General features: G+C 45.7%; 1 protein-coding gene across 1 annotated transcript in view; it reads right to left on the bottom strand.

Annotated features, from left to right (window-relative positions):
• WWC1 (WW and C2 domain containing 1) overlaps positions 1-14454 on the bottom strand; it is a 151201-nt gene that overhangs the window by 1826 nt on the left and 134921 nt on the right. Inside the window, exons 18-22 of the mRNA XM_063086920.1 lie at positions 11057-11177; positions 9625-9789; positions 5553-5645; positions 1578-1811; positions 1049-1051 (exon numbers count right to left, since the gene is read on the bottom strand). Of these exons, the coding sequence (XP_062942990.1) occupies positions 1049-1051; positions 1578-1811; positions 5553-5645; positions 9625-9789; positions 11057-11177 (616 nt within the window). The remainder of the gene's footprint in view (positions 1-1048; positions 1052-1577; positions 1812-5552; positions 5646-9624; positions 9790-11056; positions 11178-14454) is intronic.

The raw sequence follows: 14454 nt of genomic DNA, 5'->3' as shown, positions 1-14454 counted from the left end.
AAAATATTGCACAAAGACAGAATTTTCAACAATAAAGCCATCATTTAAATGGTTCTTTAGGGCCAGCCCATGGCTCACTTGGGAGAGTGTGGTGTTGGTAACACCAAGGCCACGGGTTCAGGATGGCTATATAGGGATGGCCGGTCAGCTCACTTGGGAAAGCGTGGTGCTGACAACACCAAGTCAAGGGATAAGATCCCCTTATTGGTCATCTTTTTTTTGAAAATAAACAAACAAACAAATAAATGGTTCTTTAGTAGAGGTCATGGATGTACTTTTTTTTTTTTTTTTTTTTCTATTTGAAAGGTCAAGTTTTCTTAGTTTGTATTTTCTTAAGGTTGGGCACACAAGGCAAATTGTTTTCTTACCTTTTTATTTTTTTTTTTAACCTTGGCTACCAGGAAGCTCAAAGATAAATATAATAGTCAAGTACAATTAGGTTACTTTAGGTTTGGGATATATTTATTTCATTCTCCTCCTTAAAGCTTTCTAATTTTCTATTTTCTCTTAATGCTTGTATTATAACCCTGTTCATAAGTATTGAGGATGTCAGTTATACATTAGAATGAAATAAACATTTCTGGAACTTCTGACTAGCTAGAGTCAGTCTGAAGCTCCTACATTAGTCCAGGCTTAAGAAGTCCAGCACTATCTTCCTGCCCTGAGGCATCACCACCTGCACTGAGAGCTGGGATTTCAGCAGATTACTCTTCTGACAATCCAGGCAGGCACCCTCTGTAAGTTGCTCTCTGCACTGTCAGGCTATGTGCAGAGAGAACTTTGGCAAAAATCTGTCTTTTTTCCTATGGGTGGCAGTCAAGGAATGGCAGGTGTTATCTATTATATATGAGACAAAGATAGCCCTTGTATATTGGCCCTATGCTATTTACTTCTTCGTGGCAGTCTGGGACTTGTTGGCTCAGAAGCCTGCTGGTTTCAAACGCAAATTTTTACCATCTAATTGTTTTAAATATAGCTCAACTAAGCAGCTTTTTAAGCCACTTACAACCTTCCTGCTTTGCCTACTCTGTGATACTGTATCCAAAACCTGCTAGCCATAGATAAGACAAACCCTGGTCCCATAAAAGATCCCAAACTGTTGCTACCATTTAGAGTTCTCCGACCCAGAGACTCCCCATCTTGCTGCTGACCACACATGATCTAGATGTGTAAGCCCCCTCCCCCCAGTTCCCTGGAAGTTCCCTGGAAGTTCCCTGGAAGTTCCCCTGCCCTCCTTCCCACTGGGTAGTGGCACCCAGCACCTCTGACAGGTCTCATGCTGTGAGGGACTCCCCCTGCATGCAACCTGTCAAGTGCGGCCCCAATAAAACTCACTGTTTGCTACTGCCATATGTTTTTCCTTGATCAGCCCCCAAATCCTGCAACTCATTACAGCAGGGCAAGACACCCACAGGCTTGGACTCCAGGGTATTCTCCTCAGCACAAAGCCCAGGTGTGATCAGCTCCTCTCCCCTTTGGAGATGGCTGCTCTGTGGGTCTGCGTGGGCAGGCACTGGGTCAGCATCCGCCTCCAGTCTGTGCCCGGGTGGGCTCCCCGCCTTTGGGGTGTCACTCACCCGCTTCTCCAGCATCCTCAGCAGCAGGCGGAAGCGCTCGTCCTCGCACACCCCCTGTGGCAGCTCCTTCTGCCCGTGGCTCTTGGCTTGTTCCAGCTGCTCCTTGAGCTCCTTCAGCACTGAGATCTCCTGAGTCAGCTGGCTGTGCCAGGTCCTCGTTGCCTGTAGGTCTAACTCGAGGTCCAGCGAGGTGCGGATCAGGCGCTCGGTGCGCAGAGATTTGACTGAGGAAGGCTGCAGGGTGGAGATGGCTTTATTAGAGGGCCCTGCCCACTGAGCCCACACTAGGCTCTACTCTCTTTTTAATTATAAAATCTACGTTGAGGATTAGTTGAGGTAGTGCACGTTTCACCAAGCAGCCCTCCCTCATCTCATTGCCAACAGGTCCACATGGCTGTTAGTTCCTTGACCCTAGAAACTGTACCCCTTGCACGGATGATGTGAACACTTCCCGTTATCATTTTGAATAAAGCGGGCCCCAGGGTGGAGCAGGAAGAGTGAGCATACCTTTTACTGCACTAATAAGACTCACATACCCTCCTTCACTCATCTGCAGGCTTCCACTCCTCCAGAATGGGGCTTGCCCTCCCCGAAGGCCTGTCCTCAATTTTCCCACTAATATGCTCAGATTTATTGAGCATATATTTTGTCCCAGGCACGGTGCCAAGCGCTTTACTTCCTACCATTACTTCATTTCATTTACACAGCAACCCTGTGAAATCCCAACTGTTATCACTTGCACAGGTGAGGCTCGCAGAGGTTAAGTCACACAACGTATATGTGGTAAAGTGGTAAAGCTGAGATTCTACCCCAGGCAGTTGGCTGCAGACGCCACCCACCCACTCTGGACACTGTGCCAGCTTTACTGCTCTTAGTGCCCTCCACATTTACACTCCTGGTTAGTGGATGCCTGTCATTATTCTGTTCTGAAGCTGTTTCCTCAGTGCAGGTCTGCTCCCCATGGAGACTAGAAGTCATGTCTTCTTGACTTTGTGTTCCTGTAACAGACATCTATCGTTTCTGCTTGTCCAGTGTCCATTTCCCCAGTTTTACAGTAACAATGCCCTCACCTTCCCTGGAAGGTCCACTCCTTCTGCACACTCAAAACACCTGGTTTGTGTAGGACAACAGGACTAGGAATGCAACCTGAACCTAACCCCTCAGAACCTCAGTGACTGGTTCAGGGGTGAGTATGTTATCTGAACCCAGCCAGTCCTACTCAGCTCTGGTATTTTGCTGAACTACTCGGAAGAAAGGCAGTGTCTTTACACCTAGGTTGTTAAGCCAGCAAGATATAAACTTGGAACTGATCATGGTCATCTTTGCCTTCATTCAGGGTGACCCTGTTTAAGAATGAAGCTATCTGGAGGGAGCAGTGCCATGAGAGAGGGACTGAGGCCTGATGACATTATTTCAACCCCTGGATCAATCCATGCCTGAAGCTAGCCCGACATCCTGGACTTCTCTATTAAATGGGACAATAAATTCTCTCTTTTATTTTTAAGCTGGATTTGATTCTCAATTATCTGTATGTAAAAGATCCTGATGAATACAGTCATTCACGCTCCTCTCACCAAAACCCATTAATAAATAAAAAATAACTAAATGACTGCAGGCAGAATTCTAACATGGCTCCCAAGATTCCCACTTTTAATATACATGTCCTGTATGATCTCCTCCCCTTCAATGTGGATGGGACCTGTGACTATGAGGAGAGAACACTACTATGATTAGGTTACTAATCAGTTGACTTTGAGTTAATCGAAAGGAAGATTGTCCTGAGTGGGCCTAATCTAATCAAGTGAGCCCTTAAAAGATGAACTCGGTTCCTCCTGGCTGGCTCTTCTCCTGCTGGCCTCAAAGAAGCACTGCATTTTGTACAGAAGGTCTCATGGTAAGGACCTGAGAGTGACCTGTAGGAGCTGAGAGTGGCCCCTGGACAGCAGCTAGTAAGAAAACACAGGGAAATGAATTTTGCCAACTGTCGGGAGTCTGGAAGCACATCTTTCCGTGGTCAAGCCTGCAGAAGAGGATGCCATCAGCCAACACCTAGATTTCAGCCTGCTGAGACCCTGAATGAAGGTCTCGGTTAATCTGTACCTGAACTCCTAACCTGGTAAAACTATGAGATAATGAATTTGTATTATTTTAAGCTGCTAAGTTTATGGTAATTTGTTATGCAGCAATGGAAAATGAATATAATGACCAATAAAGGGATTTGGAGTCATGGTATAAGAAACATAGTGAGACCTATCCTTACTTTGCAAGGCTGGCAAACATAGTTTTAGGAATATTAAATAGCTCGATGTCGAAGTTTTAGAATGTTCTTCTAGGGTGAACATTGTCTGGTCTGTGCTTATAAAAGAGCAGGGTCAAGGATATCCAGCTGAGTGATCTATGTGGTTCAAGTTTTCAGAGTAACAAATGAAGATTATTTTGCTTTGCTCAGGCCAGTGTCCAGTCTTAGAAACTTGCCTGGGCAGGCTAGAGCAGAGAACCTGCTGCTCAGGCAACAAGGACCATAGTGCCCAAGGACCCTGGCCCAGCCTCTGGACTCCTGTTCCTCAAGACCTGGGGGAAATGTGGGCTCAGACCCACTAACAGCTCCTTCAGTAAGTTGTCCTCTTGGCTAAGGAAAACTTCTGTGGGGCCTGCCTTGGAGGAGAGTTGTAGGGAATTCAGGGAGAGCAAGTACGAGTTCCACAGTGGCATGTCTGCAGGAGGTGATCAGGGAACACCTGAATCTACAGAGGAGCTTGTAAAATGCAGTGTCCAGGGCCTCACACCAGCTGCCTGAACTAGACTTTCTGGGAGTGTGGACTAGGAATCTGCATTGACAACAGGCTCCCCAGGTGACTCGTGATGCTGCAGAGGCTTTGCAGTACCAGTGAGCTACAGCAGACAGGGTGGGAGTTGGGGGAACCAGAGTGGGCAGTTGGTTGTTCCTGTCACCTGAGGCCACATCCACATTCTCCCACAACTAGCATGCTCTCCTTTCCCTCTGCACCCTCTCCTGTGTTGCTTTCTCTCTCTTGCTGTCTCTGGTTCCCTCTGCAAATTTGCTGTGGGGAGGGGTGGTGTGAGGCAAATGACCAGCTCCCAATTCTGGCTGTCAGTGGCAGGTCTGCAGGGGAGGCAAAGGGGCCTTCCCCTACTCAGGCTGTCTCTCTTTTCCTTTTATATGCTCTTTCCCTCTGCTTTCTCTCCCCTTTCTCTTTCTGACATTCTTGCTCCTGAGTTTCTTTTGGTTCTCCACACTCACCAGGCAGAACTGCTTTAAAGTTGGGTTGAAAGCCCAAAGTGGCAAGGGCCCCTTTGCATCTCCTGTAGCCCTGACTGGTCAAAGTCCTAATCAGGAGTCACTCCTTTGCCTAACGCCACCCTGCACCAATGCCTCAGCCCTGTCTCCACTAGGAAAAGCAAGGCTTCTTTACAGGGACAGGCTGTGGCCTCTCCCTGTGCGTTTCCAGACAGTCTGAGAGAAGCCCATTTGCATCCCCTTGCTTTTGGCTGGTGCTAAGAGGCACCCAGATTCTCTGCCAGCAGGGAGGCCACCATAACCTTTAATTGGTCAGTCAGGTGGATGACAGGACACACTGACAGTCATGCATGAGGCAGGCTCCCATCGGATCAGACTCTCTGATTGGTGACCGTGACATTTTGGGTTGGTTATTTCTTACTGACTTTGATTACTACCCAGGGGTGCAAGGCCAAGTATGCACACTCCTGATCTAACCTATCTGTCATAATAATAAGATTGCATTTACCCTTCGGCACCTTCCCCAGCACCTACACACAGGCCTTACAGTTCACAAACTTCTCTTTGAAAATACAATCACACTTGCAAGAGCAAACATTCTTCAAGCCAGTGGCTGAGGAAAAATGGCCAGACATGAGGGGGTGGGTGTGGAGGACACAAGGCTTGGAGAAATGAGGGAGGAGACAGCACATGAACAGTTTCAAGGTGACTCTTACCCGCTTCATCCGGACGCTGCGCCGCTCCAGGGAGTTGCGAACAAAAGGTGGCTTTTTGGACAGAGTGGAGCTGTCACTATCACTCCGATTCAGCTGCAAGAGAAAAGTCGTGGGAAGTCAAGCATTGTCAGAGTGCATTCTGAAAGGCTCTCTGGGGCTCAGAGGGAGGTCGTGTTCCCCCACTCAGCCCAGTCCTTCCCCTCCTGTGCAAACACCCAGACTTTCCTGTTCTAGGTTTCATTCTGACCTTCCTTTTCTTTATAAGTGAACATTCACTGAGCATGTACTGTGCATGAGCTTGCTGCGGTATCTGCATGATGATAAATGCGATGTAGTATCTCACTGAATCTTTCCAGCAACACCACATGACAGGAGCATCACCATTTCACAAATGAGGAGATAGAGGCTTGGGGTTACGGAACTTGCCCAAGGTTGGAGAGCTGGTAAGCAGCACAGCAGGGTTTGACACCAGGCAGTGTGACTTCAGGGTATGCTGCTGTCCCCTTGACTTACTACACAAAGAGCGGTAGGCATTGACCTTCCTGTCACTCACAGAGCCTGCCTTTACTGGCTTAAATGGAGCCATGGTCAAGACTGACATTTAAAAAAAAAAAAAAAAAAAAAAAGGCAGCTCTGAAGCAAAGCCTCAGGGACAGCATCAGTTGTGCTGATCCTGACTCTCCCCCTGGCGGAATTCCCTTCAATCACTCAGTTATTCTCTCCCCAGTGGGCTAATATTCCACATCCAGCACCAGAAATCAGGCCTATGGTCAGGATAGGATGCTTTTCTACTGAGAACGTGTCCCACTCCCGCAGGAAGACTGGAAAGAGAGATTGGGATGACAGCACATTCCAAGAGGTGAGTGCAGGGTAGGGGCTTATTTCTGGAGTCATATTTCCAAAGTCGGTGAGGTTACCACAGGCCCATGCTACTGTCCCTGTTTGTCTGGCAGCTGGGAGTTTTCTGCTGCAGGTCTCTCCTGAGAAGCTGTTAATTTTTGTGGTTATTAATAATTATTAATGATAATGATATTAATAGCCCTGCTAAGTGGTTGAATGCAGCAACCCCTGGCACATAACTGATGAAATCACTACTGCGCTAGGCAGAGCCTCCACCAGATTCAGGAATAGAATAATGTCAACAATAGTGACAGCCACATGGACGGTGCACCTACTGCACGCCACGGGCCTCACTGACAGTTTCGTTTAATCCTCAGTCCTAACAGGAGGGAACTGAGCCTTAGAGAGATTAGAAGCTTTTACAAGTTGCACAGCTGGTAAGCATCAAAACCAGATTTCAAGGCCCAGTCTATCTGACTCCAAGGCCATGCTCTTTCCTGGCTTCGGGACTTTGGGCTGGGAGATGAAACTAACGTGAATTACAACTTGTTTAGTTGGACCCAATTCACTGCTACTGTGCCTCTTGGACTCAAAAGGGCCACTCTTTTTTTTTTTTCCACGAACGTGCCATGTTTGTATCTCAGGAAAAGCCATTAGTGATAAATAGTGGTGGCGGCAGCAGCAGCAATCACAACTTTGGTGGCCAGCAGTGGCTGGAACCTGGTGGTGGCACAGGTATTGAACAGCAGAAGCAGCAGTGGGCCATCTGGGGGCCACATTCTGCCGCAGCAGCGGGGCTGTCATCACCCGATTGGCTTTGTGGTTTGATTTTGGCTATGGTCTGAACTGCCTTCTTCCTACCTGAGATCCAAGGCTGGTTTGACAGCCTTATGATGCATGTGTGAGCTACTCAATTTCCTTTCCAAAAATCTCTTTTCTGTGTATACTGCTCACTGTCTGTTTCTATTGCTTGCAATTAAGAACCCTGGCTGGTGCAGGATTTGGTAGCAGGAAGTGAAGTGATAGACTGGAAAACCAGGAGCGGCTGTGTAGTGGAGGGCGGTGGGGTGCTGCACAGCTCCAACGTTCCCTGTTGGGAATTTAGTAATGCTCACTGTGAGGGTGCAAAACAGAGGGTTAAACTGTTACCTACTGTACCTCGGGAGACAGACTGCATGCCTACGGAGTTTTAGGTAAAATGACACAAAAACATTGAGGTTTTTACACTGTTGGCTGCCTCTCGTAGCCTTCAGTAAGATTCCATAAGGGATACATTTGGGATGAAGTGGGTCAGTTGGAAAGCAAAGAAGGAAAAATATATAGCTTTGCAAAGAAAATCTCTTTCTGCCTGTGTCATGTGATCCACATTGACTGGGAATCTTTTAATCTGAGTCTTGCAGGTTTTGAAACTGGTACAGATAATAAAAGATGGGAAGTGCCCAGCATGGTGCTTGGTGTGTTACAGATATAATAAATGGGACTAGAGTTTCTTGTTGGAGGATGCCAACCCTGAAACGGGCTATTTAATATAATACCATTTAAACAGGGGACAAGAATTTTATAGTAAGCATTGGGAAAAAAGTTGGAGTCTTTAGTTGGAAAAGAGAAACACTTTACAAAAGTTATTCTATTTTACATCTTCCAACAAAATTACAACTGCATTCTAATCCTGATGAAAAAGAATGAGTCAAACACTAATTTCTTTGGGTGTAATTTTTCTGATGAGTGACATGTTTCTCTTTGTGTTTGATTTCCACGACAAGTTCATAACGGTGGCAATTTTGCAAAAAACAGGTTATCCATTCACCTAAGGGCTTTTCTAAATCCTTCAAATGATTCACATTTGAAGCACTGATTGGATTTTTCTCTTCTGCAGTTGTGAGCTGGCTCAATTGCAGGGTTCTTTACCTGGGATTTAGGACTCTCTCAACATAACGTTCAGTGACTTTAGGAAATCCTGTTCTTTTTGCAAAATATGCAGCCAACATGCATTGTGCCTGGATTATCTTTTCAAATGCTTACAAGCTCAAACAATTAGCTAGAGACTTAACATAGAAGGGAGGAGTTTATGTTATTACTAGGATGGACTGCAGGGAATGTTTTCATAGGGACTAATTTGATAAGTAGCCAATAAATTAGCAAAATTTTCATATAATGAAGAGATGAGCTTCTCCACTCAGTCTTATAATTATAGGCCTTGGATAGTGAATGCTCAGATATAAGAACCTCCCTGTTGATATCCTCCTCCTCCCATAACAGTAGTCAGGTAAATGGCAGGTTGATGATGGAGAATGGGTTCCACAGGCCTCCCTTCTGTGGGGTCTTGTTAGAACATCAGGCAGGAAGGTTCTGTTTATGTTTCTAGTTACTATTCAGTGGTTTTATATGGTGGAGGGGAAGGAAGTATGCTGACATATCCCTTGAGCCCAGAACTCAGGTAAGGTACGCCCATGTCTTATCTGTGCCATCCCCATGGAAGGTCAGGAGCAGGGGCTCGTTCTGTAGCCCCAGCAACCAGCATGACCCCTCAGACCTGGTAAGTGCTCAGACCCTCCACGCAGGGTAAAACAAAGAAAACTGGGCTGGCCTAGGAAGGGGCAGGTGAATTGGACAGCGAGGTGAGGGTGTGAAGGAACAAAGGTCACTGCAGGGCTTGTGAACTCCAGTGGGGGCTGACAGAGCAACCGGAGTAGGTGAAGAGGGCCGGGTGGAGGCCAGAATAAACTGGAAAGCTCCCTACCCCCCACGCCCTGCTCAGCTCCAGCCGATTGTTGCCATAAGAAAACATGTCACTTGTGGTGCCAGAGAGACTTTTTTTTTTCCCAATCGAAACTGGGATTTTATGTCAACTTCTCCATTTTTATTTTATTTTTAACTGCCTTTCTTAAGTTTTAAATGTTGGCGACAAGTTCAATTAAAAAAAAACAAAACCCAGCCTGTAGTTAGGTCTGTGGTCACTTTGCAAACTCAGGCTATATATTGAAGTCGCTCTGGAGGTAAGGAAGAAATGCCCACTCACTAGGGGACAGCGAGGGGTCAGTCTGATCTCAGCAAGTGGTAGCATGGGAGGGAGGGAGGAGGTGCGTTAGCTGGAACTATAATAATGATAACATCGACCGAGTACTGGCTAAACAATCCTATGAAGTGGGTCTATGAACTCCACATGAGGAAACTGAGGCTCAGAGCTGTTAACGTGTCCTAGGGGAGGAGGAAGGCATCCACGCTTGCTTACCCGGCACACGTACTGGCTCTGGGGTCCCGGGGAGAAGGTCTTAGAGCGGATGATGGTGCTTCCTCGAAGAAATGGCCCCGAGGACGGGGTGCCTACCCGCCGGTCCTTGGGCCGCACCACCATGGGGGATGGGGCTGGTGTCTCGGTGTTGGTCTCTTTGTCCACCTGAGGAAGAAGTCAGCCTTGAGGCCACCAGTGTCCACAGAGTCTCAGCCACTCACCTAGTGACTGCTCACCCTTCCCCACTCCTGTCACCTCACCTTGGCCCACAGGTACAGCTGGGGCTTTCTTGGCTTTAGCCCTGCTGGGTTAACTCAGCTCAGTCCAGCCAGGGTGGTACCCAAGGCCGGGAGTGCCGACCCCATTCCTCTAGTAAACGTGTGCTTGGGGCTAGTGCGAGAACACTCAGTCCCAAACTTAACGTGAGCAGCAGAGATACGTCAAGTACTAATGTGCTTGAGCTCACACCCTAAAGACTTATGTACCAACCACAAAGCCATACCCAAGGCCTCCACTGCCCTGGTCAAGAACTACAGATGCTTTCTTGGAATTATGGAAGCAACCAGGAAGTCTCATTTTTAAAACTAGGCCATCAGATTTCTACTGTCCATGCACAGTAGCTACCAGGAAAAGATAAACAAAAACACCTAAATGTCGGGCCTTTGTTAGCCTAAATAGTGCCTTTATGTAACTTTGAAAAAGGCACGCCCTCTGGCTGGAGAAATTGTAAAATGATGCCCTTTTGGTATGGAGGAGTTAGAAGAAGGGCCCCAAGTCTACCCCAGCCCCCACCCGCCCCATGGCCAGGACCCTTGGTGAGGTGTGCCACGTGCAGCTCCACCCAGGTGCCCTGCTCAAACACAGCAGGTGCTCTAGTTCCAGGAGTCCTGCAGGTTCAAAGAACATAGAGATCGCTATGGCAAGGGGACCCTCTTATAGGACCCTAGCGCGGCAGGGAAGCCGGAGGTATGGGAACTTCACTGTGCTCCCTTTCCTACTGCACTTTGGGCAGACGAGGCCTCTGAATCCATCTGCAAGGTTGGTATTAAGGTGTTCATTTTAGAGGTGAGGAAACAGAGGCTCCAGAGGGATGAAGCCATCTGCCTGAGACTACACAGCTAGGGAGTAGCAGAGGCAGGATTTGAACCCAGACCTATCTGACTGCAAAGCTTGAGATCTGTACAGAGAAACAGGGAAACCACAGAGGGCAGAAGAGAGGAGCAAGTCAGCCTCTCCTGGTTCACTATCACCAAAATGACCCAAAGTACAGGCAGTGACACTCCTGAAAAACCTACTGCACTCACCCTGTTCTGAGGGTCTGTCTCCTAATGCTGGGGGACAAGATTTGGCCCTGAGCCTTTTCTAACTTCCTAGGCTCAAGAAATGAGGGCTATGTCCCCAAGACCCTTCCCATCTCCCCAGCCCTCCCTACCTTTAATGCTGGGTACCCATCCACATCTGGTGAGACTTTCTCATCAAAAACGTCCTCCTCTCCCTCCTCCTCCTCTTCCTCGGCCGCCCCCTCGTTCTCGCTGGTCTCCTCCTCATACCTCCTGTGATGACAAAGCACTTTGATGACCACCCAGAAACCACCATGCCTCTGCTCACCTGCCTTTAAGTGCACTGGGGCTTGGCTTCTAAGCCTTTTCATGATTGAGGGCACATTTTAAAAACAAAACCCAATATTAGTGAGGTATAACTTAAACACAACAAAAAAGCATTTTCAGTATATAGTTCAATGAGTTTTGACCAGCCACCTGCGTAACCATTACCACACTCAAGATATACAAGGTTCCCTGTAGCCTTTCCCAGTTAATATCCCCCCACCCCCTGGCAGCCACTGATCAGCTGTCATTATAGATTAGTTTTTTCTAGCTTCATATAAATGGAATCAGACAGTATATGCTCTTTTGTCTTCTTGCTGTCAGCATAACGTTTTTGAAGTTCATCTATGTTCCTACATGTATCAGTAGGTTGCTCCTGTTTATTGCTGAGTAATACTCCACTGGACGGACACATTGCAACTTGTTTAGTGCTTCATCAGTTGAACATTTGAATTGCTTCCATTTCTTAGCACTTACGAATAAAGCTTCCATGAACATTCACACATGAGTCTTTGTGTAGATAGAGGTTTTCATTTCTCTTGGATATTGTATTCGTTTTCTAGGGCTGCCAAAATGAGACAGCACAGGCTGGGTGGCTTAGACAACAGAAATGTCTTTCTTGCAATTCTGGAAGCTGGAAATCCAAGATCAAGGTGCTGGCAGGTTTGGTTTCTCCTGAGGCCTCTTGCTTTGGCTAGCAGATGGCCACCCTCTTGCTGTGTCCTCACATGGTCTTTCCTCTGTGCTCACACATTCCTGGTGTTTCTGTGTGTCTAAATTTCCTCTTCTTATAAGAACATCAGTCAGATTGCATTATGTCCCGCTGTAACCTTCACAGCCTCATTTTAACTTAATTTCCTCTTTAAAGGCCCCATCTCCAAATATAGTCGCATTCTGAAGCAATGGAGGTTAGGGCTTTAATAAATGAATTTTGGGGGGGGGGGACACAATTCAGCCCATAACAGATATATAGTGAAGAGCAGAATTACTGGGTCACACAGTAAGTGTCAGTTTATCCTTTTAAGAAACCAACCATTTCCACAAAGTGGTTTTGCCATTTTACATTCCTGCCAGCAACTCTATGAGAGTCCCAGTTCCTCATCTATACCTGGATTGTCAGTCTTTAAATGCAGTCATTCTATTGGATGAGTACTGGCATTTTCTTGCTATGAAAATTGTCATGCATTTATTGGCCATTTATATGTTTTCTTTTGCAAAATATCTGCTAGAATCATTTTAACGTTTACTTGTATACGTTTGTAGGGTACAGTGAGTTGTTTCATTGCATGCATATACTGCACAATGATTCACTTAGGGTAAATAGCAAGAATCTCTAGTCCCTTAAAAATCGGGTTGTCTTTTTATTATTGAGTTGTAAGAGATAACTATATATTCTGGATATGAATCCTTTGTCAGATATACATATTGCAAATATTTTCTTGAAGTCTGTGGCTTGCCTTTTCATTTTCTAAATGGTATCTTCCGAGGAATAGAAGTTTTTGATTGTGATAAAGTCCAATTTATCAATTCTTTTCTTTTATGACTTGTGCTTTTTATGTCTTATTTAAGAAGTCTTTGCCTTATCCAAAGTTGCAAAGAATTTATCTCATACTTTTTTCAGAAGTTTAATAGTTTCAGTTTTTATGTTTAACACTATGACCCATTTCAGATTCATTTTTGTACATGGTGTGCAGTAAGCGTCAACATTTATTTTTTTCCATATGGATATCCAATTGTTCCAACACCATTTGTTGAAGAGACTTTACTCTTTATAACTATCCATTTCCCTTGGACTCCAGAGTTGGAAGGATTTCATGTGACAAATGGACTGCATTTGTTCAGTAGTGATTTATCTCTGTTCCCATCTTGACTTCTCAAAGGCATACATAACTGCCGGGCTTCTGATCAGCATGAGGCAGTGTTATCACACTGGGCCGAAAGAATTCCAGCCAAAAGCAGAGAATTTGACATGTACTCAGCTGGCTCAGTGAGATTTATGGGTAAACATAAAAATCTCCCTGAGGATTTTCCCAATGGAGAGAATAAATCTTGGACCTCCTCTCCCAACCCTGTGTTTAAAACTACCCCTTTACTTAGATGGGGACTATTGCTATGGAGGGGTCTTTGCTCTTCCCTCCTTGGCCCCAGCAGTCTATCTACTTATAAAAGAGCCCCTGAACATGTGAATACACAGAAAGCACCTCCACAAAGAATTCTGCAGAAGCCACAATGACCAGCATTTATTGAAAGCTTAATAAGCACCAGGTGGTATGCTAAGGCCTTACAACACTACTGAAAGAGATGATCTCCATTTTACAGATTCAAAAAGTGAGGAGTGTACCAGCCAGCTGCCAAGAAAAAAAAAGTGAGGAGCAAGTTTAGTTCAGTTGGGTGGAACACGGTGTTATAAAACCAAGGCCAAGGGTTCAAATCCCTGTACAGGCCAGTGCCCCAAAAAATAAATAAATAAAATAAAGTGAGGAGCAGAGGCTGACAGGCCTCGTTCAGTGCCACAGGCTGCCAAGCGGTAGAGCCAGATTTCTAACCCCGGTTTGTCTAACTCCACGAAGCACTCAACCACTATGGAAGTCTCTTCTATTTGAGTGTGAATGAGATTTAAATATTCCAGGACAGGTAAAAACAAAACAAGGCACAAAACCACTCAAGCTCATTTATAAAGAGAAAAATAATTATAATAGAAAGTATCTTCTCACCCATTGGAGTGGCAAAAAAAATAACTGATAATATCAAGTGCTGGTGAAGGTACAGAAACAGGCATGTCCCTGCGGGGAGTCTAAATTAGAGCAGCCAATTTACACTCTGAAGCAATTTAGCCTTAGCTGTTAAAATAAAAAAAATGTACATATTCATAATTAAGAACAGTAATTCGATTAAATTGAGTGTCAGAGAGGGTGTAGGTTAAGCGTACTCTTTACCATTGCTGGTGGGAGCATTTACTACAATACAATCTTATTTGACGACTCTGCAATGTCTAAAATATAAAACACACCCTGGGACCCTGCACTACCACTTCTCAACATCTGCCCTAGACAAACACATGCAAGTTCCCAAGAGGCAAATGCAAGGATTTTTCACTTGCACATTGTCTGTGATTATACTCTCCCATATTTTCTAATACTGTTAGTTTTGTTTTGCTTGTGGATCTTAAAGAAAATCCAGTATTCTGATTATATGCACTACGGAAACCTAAACAAACAAAAAGAGG

This window comes from Cynocephalus volans, chromosome 2 (genome assembly GCF_027409185.1).
Source record: "Cynocephalus volans isolate mCynVol1 chromosome 2, mCynVol1.pri, whole genome shotgun sequence".
NCBI lineage: Eukaryota > Metazoa > Chordata > Mammalia > Dermoptera > Cynocephalidae > Cynocephalus > Cynocephalus volans.
Note: the sequence above shows the minus strand (reverse complement) of the source record. Positions and strands in the feature narration are given on the sequence as shown.